The sequence below is a fragment of the Schistocerca gregaria genome, chromosome 11 (assembly GCF_023897955.1).
Source record: "Schistocerca gregaria isolate iqSchGreg1 chromosome 11, iqSchGreg1.2, whole genome shotgun sequence".
NCBI classification, from domain to species: Eukaryota; Metazoa; Arthropoda; class Insecta; order Orthoptera; family Acrididae; genus Schistocerca; species Schistocerca gregaria.
In genome coordinates this window covers 92,914,326-92,939,091 of record NC_064930.1, presented here as the reverse complement: position 1 = coordinate 92,939,091, position 24,766 = coordinate 92,914,326, and the positions used below count along the sequence as shown (strand labels likewise).

At 44.8% G+C, this 24,766-nt stretch overlaps 1 protein-coding gene across 1 annotated transcript in view; it reads left to right on the top strand.

Annotated features, from left to right (window-relative positions):
• Positions 1 to 24,766, top strand: part of LOC126294954 (uncharacterized) — a 607,599-nt gene that overhangs the window by 102,263 nt on the left and 480,570 nt on the right. The window contains exon 6 of the mRNA XM_049987174.1: positions 12,310 to 12,548. Within this exon, the coding sequence (XP_049843131.1) occupies positions 12,310 to 12,548 (239 nt within the window). The remainder of the gene's footprint in view (positions 1 to 12,309; positions 12,549 to 24,766) is intronic.

Below are 24,766 nucleotides of genomic sequence, written 5' to 3'. Positions count from 1 at the left end.
GCTCAAGTCACACCAATACTCAGAAAGGGAAGGAGGAGTAATGCGCTGAATTACAGGCCTATATCACTAACGTCGATCTGCAGTAGGGATTTAGAACATATACTGTATTCGAACATTATGAAGTTCCTCGAAGAAAACGATTTATTGACACATAATCAGCACAGATTCAGAAAATATCGTTTTTGTGAAACACAACTAGCTCTCTTATTCATGAAGCAGTAAGTGCTCTTTATTCGAGCGAAGTAATGGCCGCAATCGACAGGGGATGTCAAATTGATTCCATATTTTTAGATTTCCAGAAGCCTTTCGACACCGTTCCTCACAAGCGTCTTCTAACCAAACTGCGTGCCTACGGAGTATCGCCTCAGCTGTGCGACAGGATTCGTGATTTGCTGTCAGAAAGGTCACAGTCATCGAGTAAAACAGAAGTAATATCCGGCGTTCCCCAAGGAAGTGTTACAGGCCCTCTATTGTTCCTGTTCTATATTAACGACACAGGAGACAATCTGAGTAGCCGTCTTAGATTGTTTGCAGATGATGCTCTCATTTACCGTCTTGATCAGATGATCAAAACGGCGTGCAACATGATTTAGATATCTGTACGCTGCGAAAAGTGGCTATTGACCCTGCATAAAGAAAAGTGCGAAGTTATTCACATGAATACTAAAAGATATCCGCTAAATTTCGATAACGCGATAAGTCACACAAATCTGAGAGCTGTAATTCATCTAAATACTTAGGGATTACAATTATAAACAGCGTAAATTGGAACGATCGCATAGATAATATTGTGGGTAGAGCAAACCAAAGACTGCGATTCATTGGCAGAACACTTAGAAGGTGCAACAGGTCTACCAAAGAGAGTGCTTACACCACGCTTGTCCGCCCTGTTCTTGAGTACTGCTGTGCGGTGTGGGATCCGCATCAGGTGGGACTGACGGATGACATCGAGAAAGTACAAAGAAGGGCAGCTCGTTTTGTATTATCGCGAAATAGGGAAGATGGTGTCACAGACATGATACGTGAATTGGAGTGGCAATGGTTAAAACAAAGTCGTTTTTCGTTGCGACGGAATCTTCTCATGAAATTTCAATTACCAGTTTTCTCCTCCGATTGCGACAACATTCTGTTGGCACCCACCTCCATTGGGAGGACTGATCATCACGATAAAATAAGAGAAATCAGGGCTTTAACGGAAAAAAATTTAAGTGCTCGCTTTTCCCGCGTGCCGTTCGGGAGTGGAACGGTAGAGAGACAGATATTTGGGCGTAACATTGCAGAGCGATATGAAGTGGGACAAGCATGTAATGACAGTTGTGGGGAAGGCGGATAGTCGTCTCCGGTTCATTGGTAGAATTTTGGGAAGATGTGGTTCATCTGTAGAGGAGACCGCCAATAGAACCTATTCCTGAGTACTGCTCGAGCGTTTGGGATCCCTGTCAGGTCGGATTGAGGGAGGACATAGAAGCAATTCAGAGGCGAGCTGCTAGATATGTGACTGGTAGGTTTGATCAGCAGGCGAGTGTTACGGAAATGCTTCAGGAACTCGGGTGGGAGTCTCTGGAGGAAAGGAGGCGTTCTTTTCGTGAATCGATTCTGAGGAAACGTAGAGAACCAACATTTGAGGCTGACTGCAGTTCAGTTTTACTGCCGCCAACTTGTATTTCGCTGAAAGACCACAAAGATAAGATAAGAGAGATTAGAGCTCGTACAGAGGCATGTAGGCAATCATTTTTCCCTCGTTCTGTTTGGGATTGGAACAGGGAGAGAAGATGCTAGATGTGGTACGAGGTACGCTCCGCCACGCACCGTATGGCTGATACCGGAATATGTATGTAGATGTAGATGTAGATGCAGGTGGTTCATTGAACCCTCTGACGGGCGCCTTATTGTCAATAGCATAGTAATCACGTAGATGTAGATGTAGGAGTAGGGAGCTACCGGTGTGGTTCGTTTGAAAGGGCACGGCCTATTTCGTTCCTCTTCCTTTCACAATCCGAGCTTGCGCTCCATCTCTAATGAGCTCCCTGTTGACAGGACGTTAAACTATGATATTCCTTTTTTCTTAAGGTTCTGCAGCTCATTCGGTAGAAATGGAAACCTTGTAGGATCACTTTGTCCGTCTGTCTATCTTCCTGCTTGGCCCTCAAGAACCCTTTTTCTCTGGAACAGGTAGAAGTATCACGTCTCTCCATGGTATAAAAGATTTAAGCTTCTACGATGCGGGGTCAAAGCAATTTGTATAGGCATGCCTATTCAAATACAGAGGTACGTAAAGAGCCACAACACTGCGCTGCGGTCGGGAACGTTTATAAAACACAAGTGTCAGGCGCAGATCCGTTACTGCTGCTACAATGGCAGGTTATCCAGATTTAAGTTAGTTTGGACGTCGCTCTGCAGTAGGGTTTGGAGCATATACAGCATTCAAATATTATGAATCACCTCGAAGGGAACGATGTATTGATACGTAAGCAGCACGGTTTCAGAAAACATCGTTCTTGTGCAAACGCAGCTAGCTTTTTATTCGCACGAAGTAATGGCCGCTATCGACAGGGGATCTCAAGTTGATTCCGTATTTCTAGATTTCCGGAAAGCTTTTGACACCGTTCCTCACAAGCGACTTCTAATCAAGCTGCGGTGCTATGGGGTATCGTCTCAGTTGTGCGACTGGATTCGTGATTTGCTGTCAGGAAGGTCGCAGTTCGTAGTAATAGACGGCAAATCATCGAGTAAAACTGAAGTGATATCAGGTGTTCCCCAGGGAAGCGCCCTGGGACCTCTGCTGTTCCTGATCTGTATAAATGACCTGGGTGACAATCATAGCACTTCTCTTAGGTTGTTCGCAGATGATGCTGTAATTTACCGTCCAGTAAGGTCATCTGAAGACCAGTATCAGTTGCAAAGCGATTTAGAAAAGATTGCTGTATGGTGTGGCAGGTGGCAGTTGACGCTAAATAACGAAAAGTGTGAGGTGATCCACACGAGTTCCAAAAGAAATCCGTTGAATTCGATCACTCGATAAATAGTACAATTCTCAAGGATGTCAATTCAACTAAGAACCTAGATGTTAAAATTACGAACAATTTGTTGGAAAGACCACATAGATAGTATTCTGTGGGAAGGCGAGCCAAACGTTGCGTTTCATTGGCAGGACACTTAGAAGATGCAACAAGTCCACTAAAGCGACAGCTTACACTACACTCGTTCATCCTCTGTTAGAATATTGCTGCGCGGTGTGGGATCCTTACCAGGTGGTATTGACGGAGGACATCGAAAGAGTGCAAAAAAAGGGCAGCTCGTTTTGTATTATCACGTAATAGGGGAGAGAGTGTGGCAGATATGATACGCGAGTTGGGATGGAAGTCATTAAAGTAAAGACGTTTTTCGTCGCGGCGATATCTATTTACGAAATTTCAGTCACCAACTTTCTCTTCCGAATGTGAAAATATTTTGTTGAACCCAACCTACATAGGTAGGAATGATCATCAAAAGAAAATAAGAGAAATCAGAGCTCTAACAGAAAGGTTTAGGTGTTCGTTTTTCCCGCTCGCTGTTCGGGAGTGGAATGGTGGAGAGATAGTATGATTGTAGATGTAGATGTAGATGGTGTTATATGCGGCGCAACAGCGGTGGGGCTCATCTCCGATGTAACGATGAAGTGGGGATTTTGCCGTACGACCATTTCACGAGCGTACTGTCAATGTCAGGTATCGGCTAAAACATCAAATCTCCGACATCGCAGCGGCCGGAAAATGATACTACAAGTAAGGGACCAACGCCGATGAAGAGAATTGTTCCACCAGACGAAAGTGCAAGCCTTCCGCAAACTGGTGCAGATTTCAGTGCTGGTCCATCAACACGCGACAGTGTGCGAACCATTCGACGAAACATCACCGATATGGGCTTTCGGAGCCGAAGGTCCACTCGTGTATCGTCGGTGACTGCACGACACAGAGCTGGGCCCGTCAACAACGACGTTGGATTGTTGATGACTGGAAATGTGTTGTCTGGTCGGACGAATCTCGTTTCAAATTGAATCGAGCGCACGGCTGTCTATGAGTTTGGAGATAATCTCACGGCTCCATAGACCCTGCATATCAGCTGGGAACTGTTCAAGCTGGCTGAGGCTCTGCTATGGTGTGGGGCGTTCGGGCGTTAGGAACTTGCTTATACCGTATAACAAATTGTAGTAAATAATAATAGTGATGCTGTCACTATTTGATGGTAATATTTACTGACAAAATGCAGCCTAACACCATATTGCGTACTTACGGCTATCCTGTGTGGCCGTTTCTCAGTACGACTTGAAAAGGGAGAGAGATTATTAATTGATCACCGATGCGTCGGTTCTCGATTGTGTTCAGGAAACGTACGGATTGATTACGCGAATAATCGATCTTTTGACCCGGATTGCCTTCACGCAATCAGAATCTTCGATGAAAATGCCCAAGGGACCTATTTGAATATAAAAATGGAAATGAAAGCACATTAGTGGAATTTCGTAAGAGAAAGATTAACAGATCGTAAGTTGAACACATTAGCGGTCTCCCAGATACAATCGAGGCACCGCGATAAAGAGCGAACCTGTAACAAAGCTCGTATATAATTTGAACATCATTTTCGGTTTGTGAAAGAAAAGAATAAGAAGAAAATTACAGCATCGTATAATCTTAATATATTTTGAACAAATTGGCTTTAAACTTCTACACATTGACAAATGCACTATAAATGCCTGACTTACATCTGATATTTCTTTTGTAAACCGCGCAGTCCAATAATCGCTGCTTTGTCAGTCGGTTCCTTCTTAAAAATTAAATGTCCTTGAATGTGCGTAAGTACATTGTATCCACACCCGAGTTACCGAAATGTTTATTCGTCGTTTTTACACAAAATGAAAATATAACTTGTAGCAAGCTATCTAGTAGGTCTTAAATGTCGGCGACCAAAAATACAAGTGATAATGAAGTCTCTAGAATATTTCTTAACAAAAGATATATTGATCTTTCTTCTGTTTCGCAGCTTCTTGCTATCAAGCGCTACGACAATGATTTTAAATATCTGCGCCCAGCGGGTTATAGTGTTTATTTAGAGTATTTAAACGCTGCACGCGCGTTTTAGTATAGGCGCACATTATAAAAATATTTCGTCTCTGCTTTGGCTCTGTGATGCTTAGCATCTTTACAAACTACAGCTCGTTGGCTATCCTTTTCTTCAATGACAAATATCCCACATGCGAAGTAGTTGAAATCCAATAAAATTACAGCGTGTGCAGCTCGAATGGTATGGGACTCCTGATAAGTCTAGATACGACTCCGACAGGTGAGATGTACATAAATAACCTGTCTTATCACGTGCATTCATCCATGTCCATTGCGAATTCCGACGTAGTTGGGCAACTCCAGCAGGACAACGCGACAACTCATACGCCCAGAATTCCTACAGAGTGGCTGCAGGAATGCTCTGAGCGCGTGAAGCTGGAGTGACGTGGGGCCTTTGATACGTCTAGATACGACTCTTGACAGGTGACACGTAAGTAAGGATCCTGTGTGATCACCAGCATCCATTCATGTCCATTGTGCATTCATACTGACTTGGGCATTTCCAGCAGGACGATGCGACACCCCAAAGGTTCAGAATTGCTACAGAGTGCCTCCAGGAACACTCGTCTCAGTTTAAACACTTCTGCTGGCCACCAAACTCCCCAGACATGAACATTATTGAACATATCTGGGATACCTTCCGACGTGCTGTTCAGAGGAGATATCCACCCCCTCATACTCTTACGGATTTGTGGACCGCCCTGCAGGAATCATGGTGCAGATCCCTTTAGCACTACTTCAGACATTAGTTAAGTCCATGCCACGTTGTGTAGCGGCACTTGTTTGTGCTCGCAGGGGCAGGTATACCAGTTTCCTTGGATGTTCAGTGTAAGTCCAAAGGTATGGCCATCTATGTCACATTTGAAAATACTCTCTCCTCAAAACCTATAGGGAACTTCCAGTTGACCTCGAATCATAAAATTTGGCAAGAATTAAGGGTTCACAGTACAAGTAAGGGGAAAAAATTGAAAATATTAATGTGCAATTCTATCACACGAAAAAAGTTTTTTTTTTCATTTCTTTACCGTCTGTCTGTCATTTAAGATTCTTTTTCCTTAGGAATAAGCAGATCTATGAAGCTGAAATGTATGTCACGTACTAAGGCCAACGATTTCTTTGCAATGAAAAATAATTAAGCTTTAAAGTCAATGCATTCAAATCATAAGGCCATTTATCTGCCAGATGTTGATATATGGCCAGTATCGTTACCGATAAACGGCTAAAATTGTCGAAATTCTAGATTCTGGGGGTGGTTAAACTATCTATGTACAGAATTACGTTCGTACAGAATGGTCAGTGCTCGAGTCCTACACGTCAGTTTCGACTGAAGCACTCTGCCGAGACTGAACATTTTGCAACTTTCTGACATTTATAGAAGACCTGGGAGTTAGCGAAAACAGTGTATCGCAAAACTAGGTCTGCTGAACATTAGCGCTACAGAGCAAGGCTAAAGTGGAATACCACCATAGCACTAACTCAGATAAAATAAAAAATAAAAATAAAAAAACACTTTATTGATTGGCCATGTTGTTAAGTACATATTTAATAATACCATAATGCAACATAACGTTTTTACTCCAACATCTCTAATATATAAGCTATATAAGATGTCTTTTATTTTATTTATTTAACTTGGTCTGATTAGAGCCATCAGGCCCTCTTTCACATCGGACCAGGGTTTCACAAATACAGTGCCTTTCTTACGTCATAGTTACCAAGAAATGACAATTTTAATACGAGAGATGGTCTGAGTGTCTGAAGTGGCAAGGATGAATAAATTACCCTAACTGTGAACTAATAAATTTAGAACTGTCAGTACTTGTAATTCTACAGCTGTTGCGACTAGCAGTGATAACAGAAGTAATAAGAATAACGACAATGAAAATGACAGTAATGATAGAGAAGAATTTTTAGGTGTATGAAATAGACGTTTTCTGGTACAACGAGTTCTGGGGCTAGGAAATTTAAGGAGACTGCACCCCCTAAGAATACTGGGAAATTGGTAAGAATGATGTACAGTGCAAAGGGCTACGTAAGGGGGGAATGGAAATCCTTGTTGTTGCTGAAGTCGATATGTCAGTAACTGTCGACTGACGCTGAAGTTGTTACTCATTTCTCTAATATAATGGGGGAGGTCAATCCAAAGCCGACCTCCTGCTACTGAGAAGGACTTGAGAACGTGGGTGAATGATGGAGTGGGACGGAAGGGATTTTGCCCTGGTGGGAAAGGGTGTTTCTGCCTTGTTGTTCGGAAAAGAGGGTTAAGATCGAGGAGAAGCAGGGGAGAACAGCATACGTTGATTAGGCAGTAGAGGCGACAGAGGGCACGGAAGTCTGTGCGCTTCTCTTCTCACAGCTACGGCAACTGTGCATATGATGGGGAAATATGACCAAAGAGTCGATCGTCATCAATAGAATGAACAAAAGCACTCATAACCAGTTCCAGCGGGCCACGAGCTTTCCTGACAAAGACCTTGCAGGATAGCATGCCTGTTATCAATTAGCGAAGTATAACAGTTTCTACAAGTTTATTTTTCGTATTAAGAGGAAAGAGTTTCTTATGCTTGGAGACATGCTGACGTCTTCTTTCACATGACATGTCCAGTTCAGATTTTCATCTACACTCCTCGAAATGGAAAAAAAGAACACATTGACACCGGTGTGTCAGACCCACCATACTTACTTCGGACACTGCGAGAGGGCTGTACAAGCAATGATCACACGCACGGCACAGCGGACACACCAGGAACCGCGGTGTTGGCCGTCGAATGGCGCTAGCTGCGCAGCATTTGTGCACCGCCGCCGTCAGTGTCAGCCAGTTTGCCGTGGCATACGGAGCTCCATCGCAGTCTTTAACACTGGTAGCATGCCGCGACAGCGTGGACGTGAACCGTATGTGCAATTGACGGACTTTGAGCGAGGGCGTATAGTGGGCATGCGGGAGGCCGGGTGGACGTACCGCCGAATTGCTCAACACGTGGGGCGTGAGGTCTCCACAGTACATCGATGTTGTCGCCAGTGGTCGGCGGAAGGTGCACGTGCCCGTCGACCTGGGACCGGACCGCAGCGACGCACGGATGCACGCCAAAACCGCACCGCCACTTCCCAGCAAATTAGGGACACTGTTGCTCCTGGGGTATCGGCGAGGACCGTTCGCAACCGTCTCCATGAAGCTGGGCTACGGTCCCGCACACCGTTAGACCGTCTTCCGCTCACGCCCCAACATCGTGCAGCCCGCCTCCAGTGGTGTCGCGACAGGTGTGAATGGAGGGACGAATGGAGACGTGTCGTCTTCAGTGATGAGAGTCGCTTCTGCCTTGGTGCCAATGATGGTCGTATGCGTGTTTGGCGCCGTGCAGGTGAGCGCCACAATCAGGACTGCATACGACCGAGGCACACAGGGCCAACACCCAGCATCATGGTGTGGGGAACGATCTCCTACACTGGCCGTACACCTCTGGTGATCGTCGAGGGGGCACTGAATAGTGCACGGTACATCCAAACCGTCATCGAACCCATCGTTCTACCATTCTTAGACCGGCAAGGGAACTTGCTGTTCCAACAGGACAATGCACGTCCGCATGTATCCTGTGCCACCCAACGTGCTCTAGAAGGTGTAAGTCAACTACCCTGGCCAGCAAGATCTCCGGATCTGTTCCCCATTGAGCATGTTTGGGACTGGATGAAGCGTCGTCTCACGCGGTCTGCATGTCCAGCACGAACGCTGGTCCAACTGCGGCGTCAGGTGGAAATGGCTTGGCAAGCCGTTCCACAGGACTACATCCAGCATCTCTACAATCGTCTCCATGGGAGAATAGCAGCCTGCATTGCTGCGAAAGGTGGATATACACTGTACTAGTGCCGACATTGTGCATGCTCTGTTGCCTGTGTCTATGTGCCTGTGGTTCTGTCAGTGTGATCATGTGATGTATCTGACCCCAGGAATGTGTCAATAAAGTTTCCCCTTCCTGGGACAATGAATTCACGGTGTTCTTATTTCAATTTCCAGGAGAGTATTTGTACGCTAGGTTTCCACGCTTGAAAAATCCCTAGGTCCACTGTTTCCGATGCGATAGTGAAGTGGAAACGTGAAGGAACATGTACAGCACAAAAGCGTACAGGCCAACCTCGTTTGCTGACTGACTGAGTCTGCCGACAGTAGAAGAGGGTCACATGGCTCTAAGCACTTTGGGACTTAACATATGAGGTCATGAGTCCCCTAGACTTAGAACTATTTAAACCTAACTTTACCTAAAGACATCACACACATCCATGCCCAAGGCAGGATTCTATCCTGCGACCATAGCAACAGCAGAGTACCGGACTGAAGCGCCTAGAACCACTCGGCCACAACGACCAGCTTTGGGGAGGGTTGTAATGTGTAATAGACAGACATCTACCCAGACCATCACATAGGAATTCCAAACTGCATCAGGATCCACTGCAAGTACTATGACAGTTAGGTGGGAGTTAGGAAAACTTGGATTTCATGGGCGACCGGCTGCTCATAAGCCACACATCAGGCCGGTAAATGACAAACAACGCCGCGTTTGGTGTAAGGAGCATAATCATTGGACGATTGAACAGTGGAAAAACGTTGTGTGGAGTGACAATCTTCATACACAATGTGGCTATATGATGCCAGTCTGTGGGTAAGGAAAATGCCTGGTCAACATCACTGCCAGAGTGTGTACTGCCGATAGTAAATTTCGGAGTCGGTGACATTATGGTGTGGTTGTATTTTTCATGGTGGGGGCTTGCACACCTTGTTGTTTTGCGTGGCACTGTCACAGCACAGACCTTCATTGATGTTTTAAGCACGTTCTCTTTTCCAACTGTTGAAGAGCAATTCGGGGACGGTGATTACACCTTTCGCACGATTGAGCACCTGTTGGTAATGCACGTCCTGTGGCGGAGTGGTTACACAACAATAATATTCCTGTAATGGACTGGCGTGCACAGATTCCTGACCTGAAACCTGTAGATCACCTTTGGGATGTTTCGGAACGCCGTGCCAGGCCTCCCCGACCGACGTCGATACCTCTCCTCAGTGGAGCACTCTGTGAAGAGTGGGCTGCCATTCCCCAAGAAGCCTTCCTGCCCCTGATTGAACGTATGTTAGAGAGAGTGGAAGTTGTCATCAACGCTAAAGGTGGGGCAACACCATATTGAGTTCCAACATTACCAATGGAGTAGCCGGTTGCAGTGGTCGAGTGATTCTAGGTGCTTCAGTCTGGAACCGCGTGACCGCTACAGTCGCAGGTTCGAATCCTGCTTTGGGCTTGGTTGTGTGTGTGATGTCCTTAGGTTAGTTAAGTTTAAGTAGTACTAAGTTCTAGGGGACTGATGATCTCAGATGTTAAGTCCCATAGTGCTCAGACCATTTGAACCAATGGGGGTGCTACGAACTTGTAAGTCATTTTCAACCAGGTGTCCGGATACTTTTGATCACATGGTGTATCACCCTATTCCATCCACTTAGAGTTGGTATTTCGCTACAGTATAAGATTTCAAGTATGTATCCTTAGCGTTTGGGCTCGGTGAAGATGAATCAGTCTGTCAGTTACGCAGGAATTTTGCTTTCTGTATATAGAGATGACTTAGTTCTGATTGTAGAGAATTGAGATAACTTTCAGGTGGGGTTGTGTAAGTTGCACCAGATGGCTTCAGGTTACAACGTAAAAAATCTATGTAGATACAACGAAAGGGAGGTCGTTGTAGCGCATAAAAGCAGTAAGATCAAAAATGTTCTTGAATAAGAGAATGTAGGAGCTAATAAGAAATTTTAACTATCTGGACTGTGATATCACATATGAACAAAAGTATGAAGTGAAATAAAAATTTAATTTTCTTTCGTATGCGAAACATGGTATAAAACTTTCAGAATAAAGCCAAGGAAGAATCCCAGGTGATGCTTATCGAAACATAACAGTACCAACCATTACACAGGGAAATGCAGCTTGGACAACAACAATACACCAAGAAACAATAATACAGGCTCCAGAAACGAGCATTCTGAGAAGAATGGAAGGATGTTCAACGGAAGATTATAAATAGAATGAAGATATAAGACAATTTTTAGGAATGTATAACCTAAAAGAAAAAATAAATCAAAGGAGGAGAAAATGGAAGGAACGTTTATGCCATAGGAATTAAGAAAACTTGAGATACAGATTCCCAGTTATAAATTCACTGGCGGAAGAAATTTAGGGAAACTGTACAAGAGATGGGGTACGGTAAGAAGCAATTTGCCTATTCAGTGAGGCTGTGCTAGAGATCTTGCCCTCTAGGTTAGAAACAGAAACATCATCCTGGCGTATTCGTGTGACTGCTACAGAAACCTGCAGCTCATTTGCAATTTTCTTTGTTGTTGTATCTCTCTCTCATTTTTTCTCTGATATTTCATATATTGGGTTAAAGAAAAAAGAGTATTTCTGCATGCCCGTGTAGTCCATTTTGATCATCGATCCTAATATATAATTTTTCCACAGAAAACGGGCTCCAATGAACAAAACGTACTAATGGTCAGCACCCAAGTTGCCTGTCAGATTATACCTGTCACATGTGCGTCAAGTTGGAAAGAAAAATTGTCACTTTTGTTTTCATGGAATCGATTTGCTTCTATGTGGTCGGTTTAATTTCTAGAACTTCGGTTCAGAATTGTATGAAGTGCTGGAATGGTAGACGTAATAACGTAACACGTTTTATGAGTGAAGTTATTAATTCAATCACAGAAGGAATATTTGAGGGACTGTGACAAGCAATAAGCGTTTCAGACCGTTGATGGCCCAAATGTCCACTTTGAATCTGTAGTAAAGGCTGCAAGGTAAATTTCCGGATACTGTGCTTTGATTCATTTTGTTTTCTCTGATCTACGGCTTTGCTACTTCCCATATTACGAATGAAGAACAATTTGGAAGACAACTCATTTTCTTAGCTCTGTCAAAGTTAAAGCTACCAGTCTGATTTGTAATTGTTTAGTAGAAGATTCATTTTAAAAGGGAATATTGATAATATACATTTAGAAATATTTTAACATATTTCTTAGAAATTTTATTAGCTTACATGGAATATTAAATACAGTCTTGGTCTCATACAGCAAGTTTAACATTATTTAACGAATTTTCAAAAAACAAGATTTATGGTATTTTTATCAAATCTCCAGGTGACTTTACTTACGCTATTTCAGAATTTATGGTTTTCGTTTCAGCAATGCCTCACGATGATCGTTGTATGGAAAATAATGGCAACTGCTCACAGAAATGTGAAACTGTGGAATATGAAACAGTTTGCTCTTGTCATGAAGGATACAGTCTCACAAGCCCTACTGCCTGCACTGAGATTTCAGGACATGAGTCTGTTTTATCAGGAACTTCAGGAGAGTTTACTATCCGTAACGGTTATCATCAGTGGCTGATAAAAGCACCAAAGGGTCATATTGTAGAAATCGTAAGTAACAAAATGTATCTTTGACTTGGAAATGTTACAGTATTGGGAAACAAACTGTCTTGTGTTAAGTGTAAAATTTAGTTGAATTTGCTCACGCAGTGGAAAATAAACTGAATTAAGGACTGAGTAAATCTGTAAGTAAGTCAGAGATTTGTTAGAATTTTGCCTAGGAGCAATATTAAGGTTGTGCTACAAATATATTAAATTGAATGCTACAGTTTATATTTTGAAACCAGGAAAATATAAGCAATACACAGCCAGAACTTTTTTTTTAAATGGTTGCTATTCTTACATTCACTTTTTAGTGAGTTTGATCCTTATTGATAATTGTACCCAATTACAAAAAATCGGTTTCGCCTGGATCCCTACTGAAAACGTATTTTGTTCGGCGTCCTGCTAAAAGTGTGGCTCCATAGCTAAGCAGGTAAGTGTCAGACTACAAATTCAGAGGCTTTCCATTTAACCATCAGTCGGTCCATTGATTTTTCTGTTACCTATTTCATGTTTCACCCATTGTATTTTTTTGTTATTGTAGAAACAGGCAAGTAGTACAAGGTTTCAGTACCCACATCGAACTGCAGGTCCCCCAGCACCAATTCTTTGGGTCTGGGGAGGCAAGGGCCACCACCCCCTGGAGGTGTGTCCTTAATGATGCACTGCTGACGTCCGGAGGGACGTTGCTTCATTTGCGTCCTTCAAATCATTCGATTATTCAGATAGAAGGTTTGAAAACGTTTGTGCGTGGGCTGCCTGTTCACCATGAGTGTAAATAAATGGAGCATTATACACATATCCAGGACAAAAAATTCCACTTCTGTGTAATTACTGATAAGAAATTATTCTTCTATAAGCTATGTTAGGGTTACCATCCGAAGCGATCTTAAGCAGAGTGACCAGATGAAACAAATAGCAGGAAAACGAAATAGTAGATTGAGATTCATAGGGCGACTCTGAGGGAAATGTAACTCTTCCACACAAGAAGTACGAGGGCATTTCGAAAAGTAAAGATACAGTGGCTTGCAGTCCTTAAATAGAACATATATTTAGAAAGTCAGTATACATCTTATTAACTGGATTATTTGTTATTTTCCGACATATTCACTCCTGTTATCGAAACATTTGTTAAGTTGGTGCATAAGCTTTTGTATCCCACAGTCATAGAAGGTTGCTACCTGTTGTCGGAACCACATTTCAACTTCATCTTTGTTCTCGTCATCGTCGTGGAATGATTTTCCACCAAGATGTGACTTCAGGTGACGGAAGACATGAAGGTCGGTGGGCGCGAGGTCTGGGCTGTATGGCGGATGGTCCAATACGTCCCATTTGAATTGTCTGAGTAGTGCTTTGGTTACAAGCGCTGTGTGAGGCCGAGCATTGCCACGAAGCGAGCACACCCCACTTGTCAGCACTCCCCTGCGTTTGTTTTGAATTTCCCTTCGAAGACGTTTCAAAGTCTGGCAATATGCAGCAGCATTAATTGCCGTTCCAGGAGGCATAAATTCCAACAGAATAATCCCTTGTCTGTCCCAAAGAACAGAAGCCACGATTTTCTTCGCTGAGATCGACGTTTTGCACTTATTGGCTTTTGATGAATTCGAATGGCGCCATTGCACTTATTGTTGGTTGGATTCAGGTGTACGGTGATAAACCCACGTCTCGTCCTCTGTCACAATGTGATCAAGGAATTCATCACCTGCTTCAGCATACCGTGTGAGGAAGTCCAGTGCAAGGCCATCCTTTTCTTTTTGTGTTCTTCTGTTTAACAGTATTGGAACCCAGCGTGCACACAAATTCCTGTACCCTAACTTGACAGTCAACGTCATAAAGAGTTGTCATTCGCACGTCCGCTACAATCTGATGCAATTCGTTCAATGTGAGACGTCTATTCGCACGAATTGTTTCCTCAAAATGGTTCAAATGGCTCTGAGCACTATGGGACTTAACATCTGAGGTCATCAGTCCCATAGAACTTAGAACTACTTAAACCTAACTAACCTAAGCTCATCACACACATCCATGCCCAAGGCAGGATTCGAACTTGCGACCGTAGCAGTCATACGGTTCTGGACTGAAGCGCCTAGAACCTCACGGCCACCGCGGACGGCCAATTGCTTCCTCCGTTCTCTAAAGAATGGCTTCAGAGATCACAGATGGCCGACCTGTTCTTTGTTCGTCACGAACATCGGTCCTACCTTTAGAGAAATAACGACACCATTTCGTTTGTCGATTCATAATGTTCCCATAAACAGAAACAATTTCTTTGTGAATATCCGCTGGTCGCTGACTTTTTGCATGAAGGAAACGTATGACGGAGCGCAATTCGCATTTTGGCGAAGCAACGTTCAACTGCCGAGCAACCGCGAGGAGAAGCTAACGGTTCAAGGTTAACAACAGTGTTGCCAACTTGCTCGCCAAAACTCTTCTGCTCCTCTTTCCTATTTTATGAAATACCCTCGTACTTGTTCGACCGATTCCTGAGCGCAGTTTATCTATCTCCTATCATTACCTAACAGGACTGATGGAAGAGAGAGAGACAGAGAGACAATGAGAGAGTGAGTGAGTGAGTGAGAGAGAGAGGGGGGGGGGGAGAGGGGGGAGAAAAGAGAAATAGAGGGAGGGAGGGGTTATTTAGCAGGCTCGACAAGAGAGGAATTGTGCATCAGTGTGAGAACTACTGTGTGTTCCGGGAAGAGTCGGAAAAAGTATTACTTCTTCCGACATACGTCTCGTGAAACTACCTCAACGAGAAAATTCAAGAAATTATAGCTAATGCAGGGGCTTACTGACAATCATTTTTCCAACGCGCCATTCACGAATGGAACAAGGAAGAGGGGATCAGTTAGTGCTACCAGAAGTACACTCTGCCACTCAAAGTCGTTTGGCTTACAGCCTATTTATGTGGATGTATATAATTTCCTGCGCCAATTTTCTATTATATTTTCAGTATCCGAGCGACAATCTAGGTGTTACACTTTCTTTAATACACTCCTGGAAATGGAAAAAAGAACACATTGACACCGGTGTGTCAGACCCACCATACTTGCTCCGGACACTGCGAGAGGGCTGTACAAGCAATGATCACACGCATGGCACAGCGGACACACCAGGAACCGCGGTGTTGGCCGTCGAATGGCGCTAGCTGCGCAGCATTTGTGCACCGCCGCCGTCAGTGTCAGCCAGTTGGCCGTGGCATACGGAGCTCCATCGCAGTCTTTAACACTGGTGGCATGCCGCGACAGCGTGGACGTGAACCGTATGTGCAGTTGACGGACTTTGAGCGAGGGCGTATAGTGGGCATGCGGGAGGCCGGGTGGACGTACCGCCGAATTGCTCAATACGTGGGGCGTGAGGTCTCCACAGTACATCGATGTTGTCGCCAGTGGTCGGCGGAAGGTGCACGTGCCCGTCGACCTGGGATCGGACCGCAGCGACGCACGGATGCACGCCAAGACTGTAGGATCCTACGCAGTGCTGTAGGGGACCGCACCGCCACTTCCCAGCAAATTAGGGACACTGTTGCTCCTGGGGTATCGCTGAGGACCATTCGCAACCGTCTCTATGAAGCTGGGCTACGGTCCCGCACACCGTTAGGCCGTCTTCCGCTCACGCCCCAACATCGTGCAGCCCGCCTCCAGTGGTGTCGCGACAGGTGTGAATGGAGGGACGAATGGAGACGTGTCGTCTTCAGCGATGAGAGTCGCTTCTGCCTTGGTGCCAATGATAGTCGTATGCGTGTTTGACGCCGTGCGGGTGAGCGCCACAATGAGGACTGCATACGACCGAGGCACACAGGGCCAACACCCGGCATCATGGTGTGTGGAGCGATCTCCTACACTGGCCGTACACCTCTGGTGATCGTCGAGGGGACACTGAATAGTGCACGGTACATCCAAACCGTCATCGAACTCATCGTTCTACCATTCCTAGACCGGCAAGGGAACTTGCTGTTCCAACAGGACAATGCACGTCCGCATGTATCCCGTGCCACCCAACGTGCTCTAGAAGGTGTAAGTCAACTACCCTGGCCAGCAAGATCTCCGGATCTGTCCCCCATTCAGCATGTTTGGGACTGGATGAAGCGTCGTCTCACACGGTCTGCATGTCCAGCACGAACGCTGGTCCAACTGAGGCGCCAGGTGGAAATGGCATGGCAAACCGTTCCACAGGACTACATCCAGCATCTCTACGATCGTCTCCATGGGAGAATAGCAGCCTGCATTGCTGCGAAAGGTGGATATACACTGTACTAGTGCCGACATTGTGCATGCTCTGTTGCCTGTGGTTCTGTCAGTGTGATCATGTGATGTATCTGACCCCAGGAATGTGTCAATAAAGTTTCCCCTTCGTGGGACAATGAATTCACGGTGTTCTTATTTCAATTTTCAGGAGTGTATTTCTTCAAAGTACTACCCGATTAACATAGTACGCTAGTTTTAAGCAGATATCTTTTTAAACTAAATTTTAGCTCTTCTTGGTCTTCCTTTGGTAAAGTGAGCTGCCATAGTTTAATCTTGGAAGTCCTTAAAATTGCGAAGCTTCTTTTTCGCTCCACAAGTGCATGAAACCCCATTAACCTGTAATAGATTTCAACAAAATAAAAACTATTTCTTTTTTCATGCCATTTACTTGATAAATGTTCTATAACAGCCCTATTGTAAGTTCAGAATGTACAATCCCTACTGCCTTACATTTCTAATTAATAAAACAATACCACACTGTACTACTCGATACCATTCCTGCTGAGCTCATGCCTAACACATATGTATCCTCCAAATCTCATTTAGCATTGTGCAGTTTATTAAGCAACTGAGTAAACAAATGCTGCATCGGTTCTTTTCTACAGTTCCTCCATTTCTTTCTCTATTATCTATCTCTTTTACCTACCTAACTTCAACTCCCTCTCTAGCAGACATAACACTTCTGCACACCCAGTTGTTTGTCTTTGCACGTTTGACTTGACTCTTAAATTGTTTTCCGGTTCATTGTCTTCTCATCATTCCTTTTTCTAAATAACTAGAATATTTTTGGCTCCAGTACCAAACTTATTCACTTTTTTCTGAAATATTTAAATTTACTTTGCATTTACTCTGTCGAATTCCTAATCTATTTCTTTAATCCCTTTGTGAGTGTGTGAGTGCTAATCTGTCATTCCGCGCAACGGATTAATCAGAGATGTAGCCTTTACCCTTTGGCTCCTGCAAGATGCCATTTCCACCCCCACACAAACTACAGAAGTCAGACAGACGCTCCTAACGTTCTAAATAGAAATGCCTGAAAAACTTTTAGCAATAAAAATCTTCTGGAGTCGTCCACTGTAAGGAAATGGCACAAAAAATTCACAACATTTCTTACGTAACTAGTGGAATACTTTGGTAGTGGAGTAGTGCTAGTTAGTGTAAGAAAAACATGATACTAACGAAAATTATTATTTATTTTGAAAAAAAAAAACACTGAGAAATCACAATGGCACTTTTAGTTATGAACTGAACAAGTTATTTCGGCGTTCTTTTCAGAATGTGAAGTTACCTCTTAAGGATAGGATTCGCTAGTGAAATTTTTATACAAAGTTTTAGATTGTTATTGACTTGGCAGAATAGCTGAGAGCCGCGCCTACTCAACTTCAAAATTATCTGTTAGAATGTTGTTAGGTATGACTGATGCTGTCGCATGTGAAGTGCAGTGAAGTGTACTGTTGTGGAGGAAATATGGGGCTCGCAAGAGCTGTAGCGCCCGATACCATAAGCTCCGATGGCTGCTGTCTGCGCCGCTCATTGCTGACAAATAAGATAACTCTCGTTCTATCTGGATTGACCTTCGCCAATCAAACTCTCCCTACGCCTTGATGAAGTCAAGGATTTCTATTCATCCCTAGTCTAACTATTGGCGTGGTACACCAGTCAAATAACGAGACCACCGCAATGCCACTCAGAAATTCGCTCACAGGCGTTTAACTGTAACTCTGTCTGTTGACACGGCACAATGTGGCGGCCAATACAGTAAACAACGCTCAATTGCAAGGACTCATAGAGTCGCACTCCGATTCGCTCTCGACAGAGGTGCTCTCCCAGTGAAGTACTGAGGAGAGACTTGTTCCTCGCTTTTTGAGTACATGTACGAGCGCATACACTCTCGTTACGTGTTCTCGTTACAAGAGCGACAACGGAACGGCCCCTCTCCACGCCAGACGTGAAGGGGTATATCTTTTTGTCTCATCTATTACTCCTTCAGCTCAAGGCGTCAGAAATGTCGTCTGTCAATCAGCATTGCTCTTCTAAAACGGGAGAATGACGTTTCGTTTAAGGCGACCAATCCGGAAATCTGCAGCGTCGGCGTTTGGCGTTTGCTGTTTCCCTGTGAAAACCTCTGAAACTGCCTGCTATGTTTGTAAAGAATGCGTAGGTTGGGCACTCCCACACAATGTAGTGGAATTTGCTTTTAAGGCAAACACGGGGTCGTTCTCCCCTTTCACTCAGGTAAATGCTGTCTGCTCCACAGGTGGTCATCGGCCGTCGTAGATAGGCTGAATCGTCCTCTGAAGTGACCGGCCTCTCAGGAGCAGTCTGCCTCTGACGAACTAAAAGCTCCAGTGACCGTCGTGTCTGGAATGTGTGTGTGTGTGTACGCAAGCCTCGAGTACTTCAATTTCGGTGCGCATTTGCGATTTACTAGTTATTTGGATATCGTTTACAGGAATTCATACAACATTGACTTTAGCTTATCGAGTTTGGGTTCGAATGAAACATCTTGGTATGCAGAATATGATTGCGAGGGCGGAATATGTAAGCAATGAAGGTCAGGACACCACGACATCTTACAATTTGTGCAGTATGACTAATTACCCGAATCTCCCCTTTAATGTCGTTGGTGCTATCTCCTTGTGCTTTTATCCCTTGTTCAAATAAATTTGCAGTATGTCAAATGTACTCAGTCAAACAGAACCATTTATAATCCTTTGCTATTAATGTAGTGTTGTGCCCTCATTTCATATTTACTTTTTATTTCAGTTCTTTGCATTTCTTTCTCATAAAATTATTGTAATTACTTTGCATTTGGATCATGTTTCTTATCATTCGCTCTCCCCAGTATTTCCAGTACATAGCTACCGTTGCAATGATTCTTCCACACACTCAAGGCATGACGCCAACTCAATTCAGTCTGTTTTGTAACATTACTGTTTGTTCTGCACTATGTCTTTCGTTTCTGATTGTGTTAGTTATCTGACCAATCTATTTTTATCCATTTACATAATCATTATAATTTTCGAAAAATCTGAATCGGTATTTTCTCCCCTATAATTGAATTTATCTTATAGACATCTCAGGTGTTAGAACAGTTGTTGAACATGGTCTTACACATGGACGTATGCAGAAATTTTAGGACGGAAGAAGACCCTAGAATTGCCATTTGTAATATAAATTAAATGAACAGTTGAGACATCTGTCATGCTACAAGATCAAAATTTTTTAGGCTACACAAAAAACTTATGAGAACCAGAGATAAGATGATTATCTACTAAGTACTTATATTTCTTTCATGTGGATTACCTTGACACAGCCCACACAGAATACTGTGGCTGGTTTATGCGCGGTCGCCAGGTCCAAGTGGGGAGAGGGGCGGTGGTGGGATCTATGGGCAGGTGCCAGAGGGCAAGCGCAGAGCACTGGATGGGAAGCGCCGTGCTAAACTGAAGCCTACACTCACATTCATTGCAAGCGTTAAGTGGGGCCCTTCCACGCCCAAACCTGCATGGTTACCACTGGAAAAGAGCAACTGTCACCTCTACTTTGGTCAGTGTCGAAAAGTGATTCCGCTCAAAATGGCATGACATACACTCCTGGAAATGGAAAAAAGAACACATTGACACCGGTGTGTCAGACCCACCATACTTGCTCCGGTCACTGCGAGAGGGCTGTACAAGCAATGATCACACGCACGGCACAGCGGACACACCAGGAACCGCGGTGTTGGCCGTCGAATGGCGCTAGCTGCGCAGCATTTGTGCACCGCCGCCGTCAGTGTCAGCCAGTTTGCCGTGGCATACGGAGCTCCATCGCAGTCTTTAACACTGGTAGCATGCCGCGACAGCGTGGACGTGAACCGTATGTGCAGTTGACGGACTTTGAGCGAGGGCGTATAGTGGGCATGCAGGAGGCCGGGTGGACGTACAGCCGAATTGCTCAATACGTGGGGCGTGAGGTCTCCACAGTACATCGATGTTGTCGCCAGTGGTCGGCGGAAGGTGCACGTACCCGTCGACCTGGGACCGGACCGCAGCGACGCACGGATGCACGCCAAGACCGTAGGATCCTACGCAGTGCCGTAGGGGACCGCACCGCCACTTCCCAGCAAATTAGGGACACTGTTGCTCCTGGGGTATCGGCGAGGACCATTCGCAACCGTCTCCATGAAGCTGGGCTACGGTCCCGCACACCGTTAGACCGTCTTCCGCTCACGCCCCAACATAGTGCAGCCCGCCTCCAGTGGTGTTGCGACAGGCGCGAATGGAGGGACGAATGGAGACGTGTCGTCTTCAGCGATGAGAGTCGCTTCTGCCTTGGTGCCAATGATGGTCGTATGCGTGTTTGGCGCCGTGCAGGTGAGCGCCACAATTAGGACTGCATACGACCAAGGCACACAGGGCCAACACCCGGCATCATGGTGTGGGGAGAGATCTCCTACACTGGCCGTACACCTCTGTGGATCGTCGAGGGGACACTGAATAGTGCACGGTACATCCAAACCGTCATCGAACCCATCGTTCTACCATTCCTAGACCGGCAAGGGAACTTGCTGTTCCAACAGGACAATGCATGTCCGCATGTATCCCGTGCCACCCAATGTGCTCTAGAAGGTGTAAGTCAACTACCCTGGCCAGCAAGATCTCCGGATCTGTCCCCCATTGAGCATGTTTGGGACTGTACGAAGCGTCGTCTCACGCGGTCTGCACGTCCAGCACGAACGCTGGTCCAACTGAGGCGCCAGGTGGAAATGGCATGGCAAGCCGTTCCACAGGACTACATCCAGCATCTCTACGATCGTCTCCATGGGAGAATAGCAGCCTGCATTGCTGCGAAAGGTGGATATACACTGTACTAGTGCCGACATTGTGCATGCTGTGTTGCCTGTGTCTATGTGCCTGTGGTTCTGTCAGTGTGATCATGTGATGTATCTGACCCCAGGAATGTGTCAATAAAGTTTCCCCTTCCTGGGACAATGAAATCACCGTGTTCTTATTTCAATTTCCAGTAGTGTATTTTCATCTGGCGTGTCAACCATTTGTAACTTTCAGAACAGTGTCATGAGTGGCGAATTATCAGTACAGCCTACACATTTCTCTGGTTTTAATATTAAAATCAGCTTCTTTTGCCAAAACACAGCGGAGTTAACGCAGTCGCACCTCACCGACACGTTGGGCACACGCAACTGCGAGAGACTTGTGAAAAAAATGGTTTATTAACTTCATTAAGCGAAGAACTGAGGAAAAGTAAGGTCCGTTGCTTATGAAAAAGCACATCTTTGCACAAAAACACGTGTAATATTTTCACTTACTTCGTTACCAAAACCTATAGCGCTTCTCATTTCACCAGCTATCGATGGCCCTTAAAAATTACATTCTTTGGCAGATGAAGTTGTAGTTATTGCAATAACACGGTAGATAATGAAGATTTAGATAATAACGATATGGGGAAACAGTCTCCTCTTTGCTTTCTATCGTCTGCCAAAATCTCATTTCGATACCTGAAACCGATTATGAAATACGAGGACTGTTGTAGATATTTTACTGTGCCTTTATAGGTGGCCCGACACGGTCGCAAATGAGTGTGTTACATAAGATCAGGTTCCTCGACCTCTGCCCAAGGCTAAGGAAAAATTCAGATTGTTACCTAAATACCGTACACGTCATCTGACTTTATTCGATTACATTCAATTATCCTTGTTTTGCTTTTGTTGATGTTCATGTTAGATCCTCCATCCAACAGACTGACCATTCCGTTCAGCTGTTATTCGAAGTCCTTTGCTGTCTGTGACCGTCGCCAAACCTTCCTTTCTCCCCCGTGAACTTTAATTTATTAATTAAGACTTAAAATGGTGTATTCTCCTATGTGGTGAGGCAGAGGCCGACGACAGTTCAGCATCTAGGCCTCGGACGCTGCTGCTCCTGTCTCGGCGAACTTCAGCGCGTGTCCCGCTGACGTAGGTCTCACGTAATCGCGGTGTCTCTTGATGGTGGCACACCTTGGAGGCGGTCTGCAAGGCATATATAAGACAAAAAAGCCTACAACAGTTGTCAGATCGGTTACAGGTGCTATCATGGCAGATTATAAAGATTTGGGTGAGTTTTATTGTGGTGTTACAGTCAGTACACGAGCAACGGGATACAGCATTTCTGAGGTAGCGATGAAGCGGGCATTTTTCCCGTACGACCATTTCATGAGTTTACCGTGAATATCAGGAAACCGGTAAAATGTAAAATCTCCGACATCCCTGCTGCTGGAAAAGGATCACGCAAGAACGGGACCAACGAAGACTGAAGAAAGTCATCCAACTTGGCAGAAGTGCAATCTTTCAGATTTCAATGCTGGGTCATCAACAAGTGTCACTGAAACATCATCGATATGGCCTTTCGGAGCTGAAGGTCCAGTCGTGTACCTATGATGACTGCACGGCGCAAAGCTTTACGCCTCGCCTGGACCCGTCAACACCGACAGTGTACTGCCGATGGCTGGAAACATGTCGCCTGGTCGGACGAGTGTCGTTTCAAATTGTACCGAGCGGATGGACGTTTACGGGTATGGAGACAATATCGCGAATTCGTGGACCCTGCATGTCAGCAGGGGACTGTTCAAGGAAGTGGAGGCTCTGTAATGGTGTGGGGCGTGTGCAGTGTGACCTGTGATAAGACTCTGACATGTCACATGGATCCATTCGTGTCCATTGTGCTTTCCGACGGACTTGGGCAATTCCAGCAGGACAATGAGACATCCCACACGTCCAGCTATAGAGTGGCTCCAGGAACACTCTACTGAGTTTAAACAATTCCGCTGGCCACCAAACTCCCCAGACATGAGCATTATTGAGCAAACCTGGTGTGTCTTGCAACGTGCTGTTCAGAAGAGATCTCCACACCCTCGTAGTCTTATGGATTTAAGGACAGCCCTACAGGGGGCAGTTGCGTAGGAGGTCTTATTGGTGACGTCCTAGTAACCCACTGAGAATGTGGGTACTTCAGTAAAAACGTGTGTGTAGTGTTAAGTAAATCTTCTTCTGTCGTCTGCATCTCGACTACATTGTTACTATTTTTAATGGGTCGGTGGCTGCGGTTGAGGTGTTGGTGGATGATTTTTAATAAGCCGCACCCAAAACTGATATTCATTGGTGAAATGATGGATAAAAAGAAAGCACTCAACTACCTGGATTTATAAGCACATTTCAAGGAGAGTTGTAATCGATTTGGCATACATACCGGAAACCAACCAAAAGTTACTGTGATACACGACTCGCCCTGTCATCTATTCAGCTAGACGCATGCTTTTTCCAAAACTATTGTCCAAGGCATTAGTGCGATATGAACAAGCCCAACGCCCACAGAAACAGAGTTGTTAAATCTTAAGCACATTGCTGCCCGTAAGTGTTAATACCAAGTAATAGCTGCCAACCTATGCAGAGAAAAGGCTTCTCAGAATGAGTATATCCCACTCGCTTCGCAGGATACTAACCTCAAGTTCGTGAGGATCACTTTCGTAGGAAATCTTTCGTATGTTAGCCGTTTTAAGGAACATGGTGTAGACGCTATTTTCGCTTCGACCAACAGCCTAGAGAATCATTGTATGTTTAATGAACAGACGTATGGACGGAAATTCGTAGGATCCGGCGTCTACAACTTCAGTTGCAGTGTATGTGACGCTTCATATGTAGAACAAACGGGTACGATTTTTAAGATTAGATTTCACGAGTATTTACTGAATAGAAAAAATCAGTTTACCGACGATAAGCGATTTAAAAGTATTACACTCGCCCAAAAAGGCAAATATGCTGAACTCATTAGAAGAGATGGAAATTGCTATACACACATACATTATGTGATAAAAAGTATCCGGACACCTGGCTGAAAATGACATAGCAGTTCGTGGCGCCCTCCATCGGTAATGCTGGAATTCAGTACTGTGCTAGCCCTCCCTTAGCCTCGATGACAATTTCCACTCTCGCAGGCATACGTT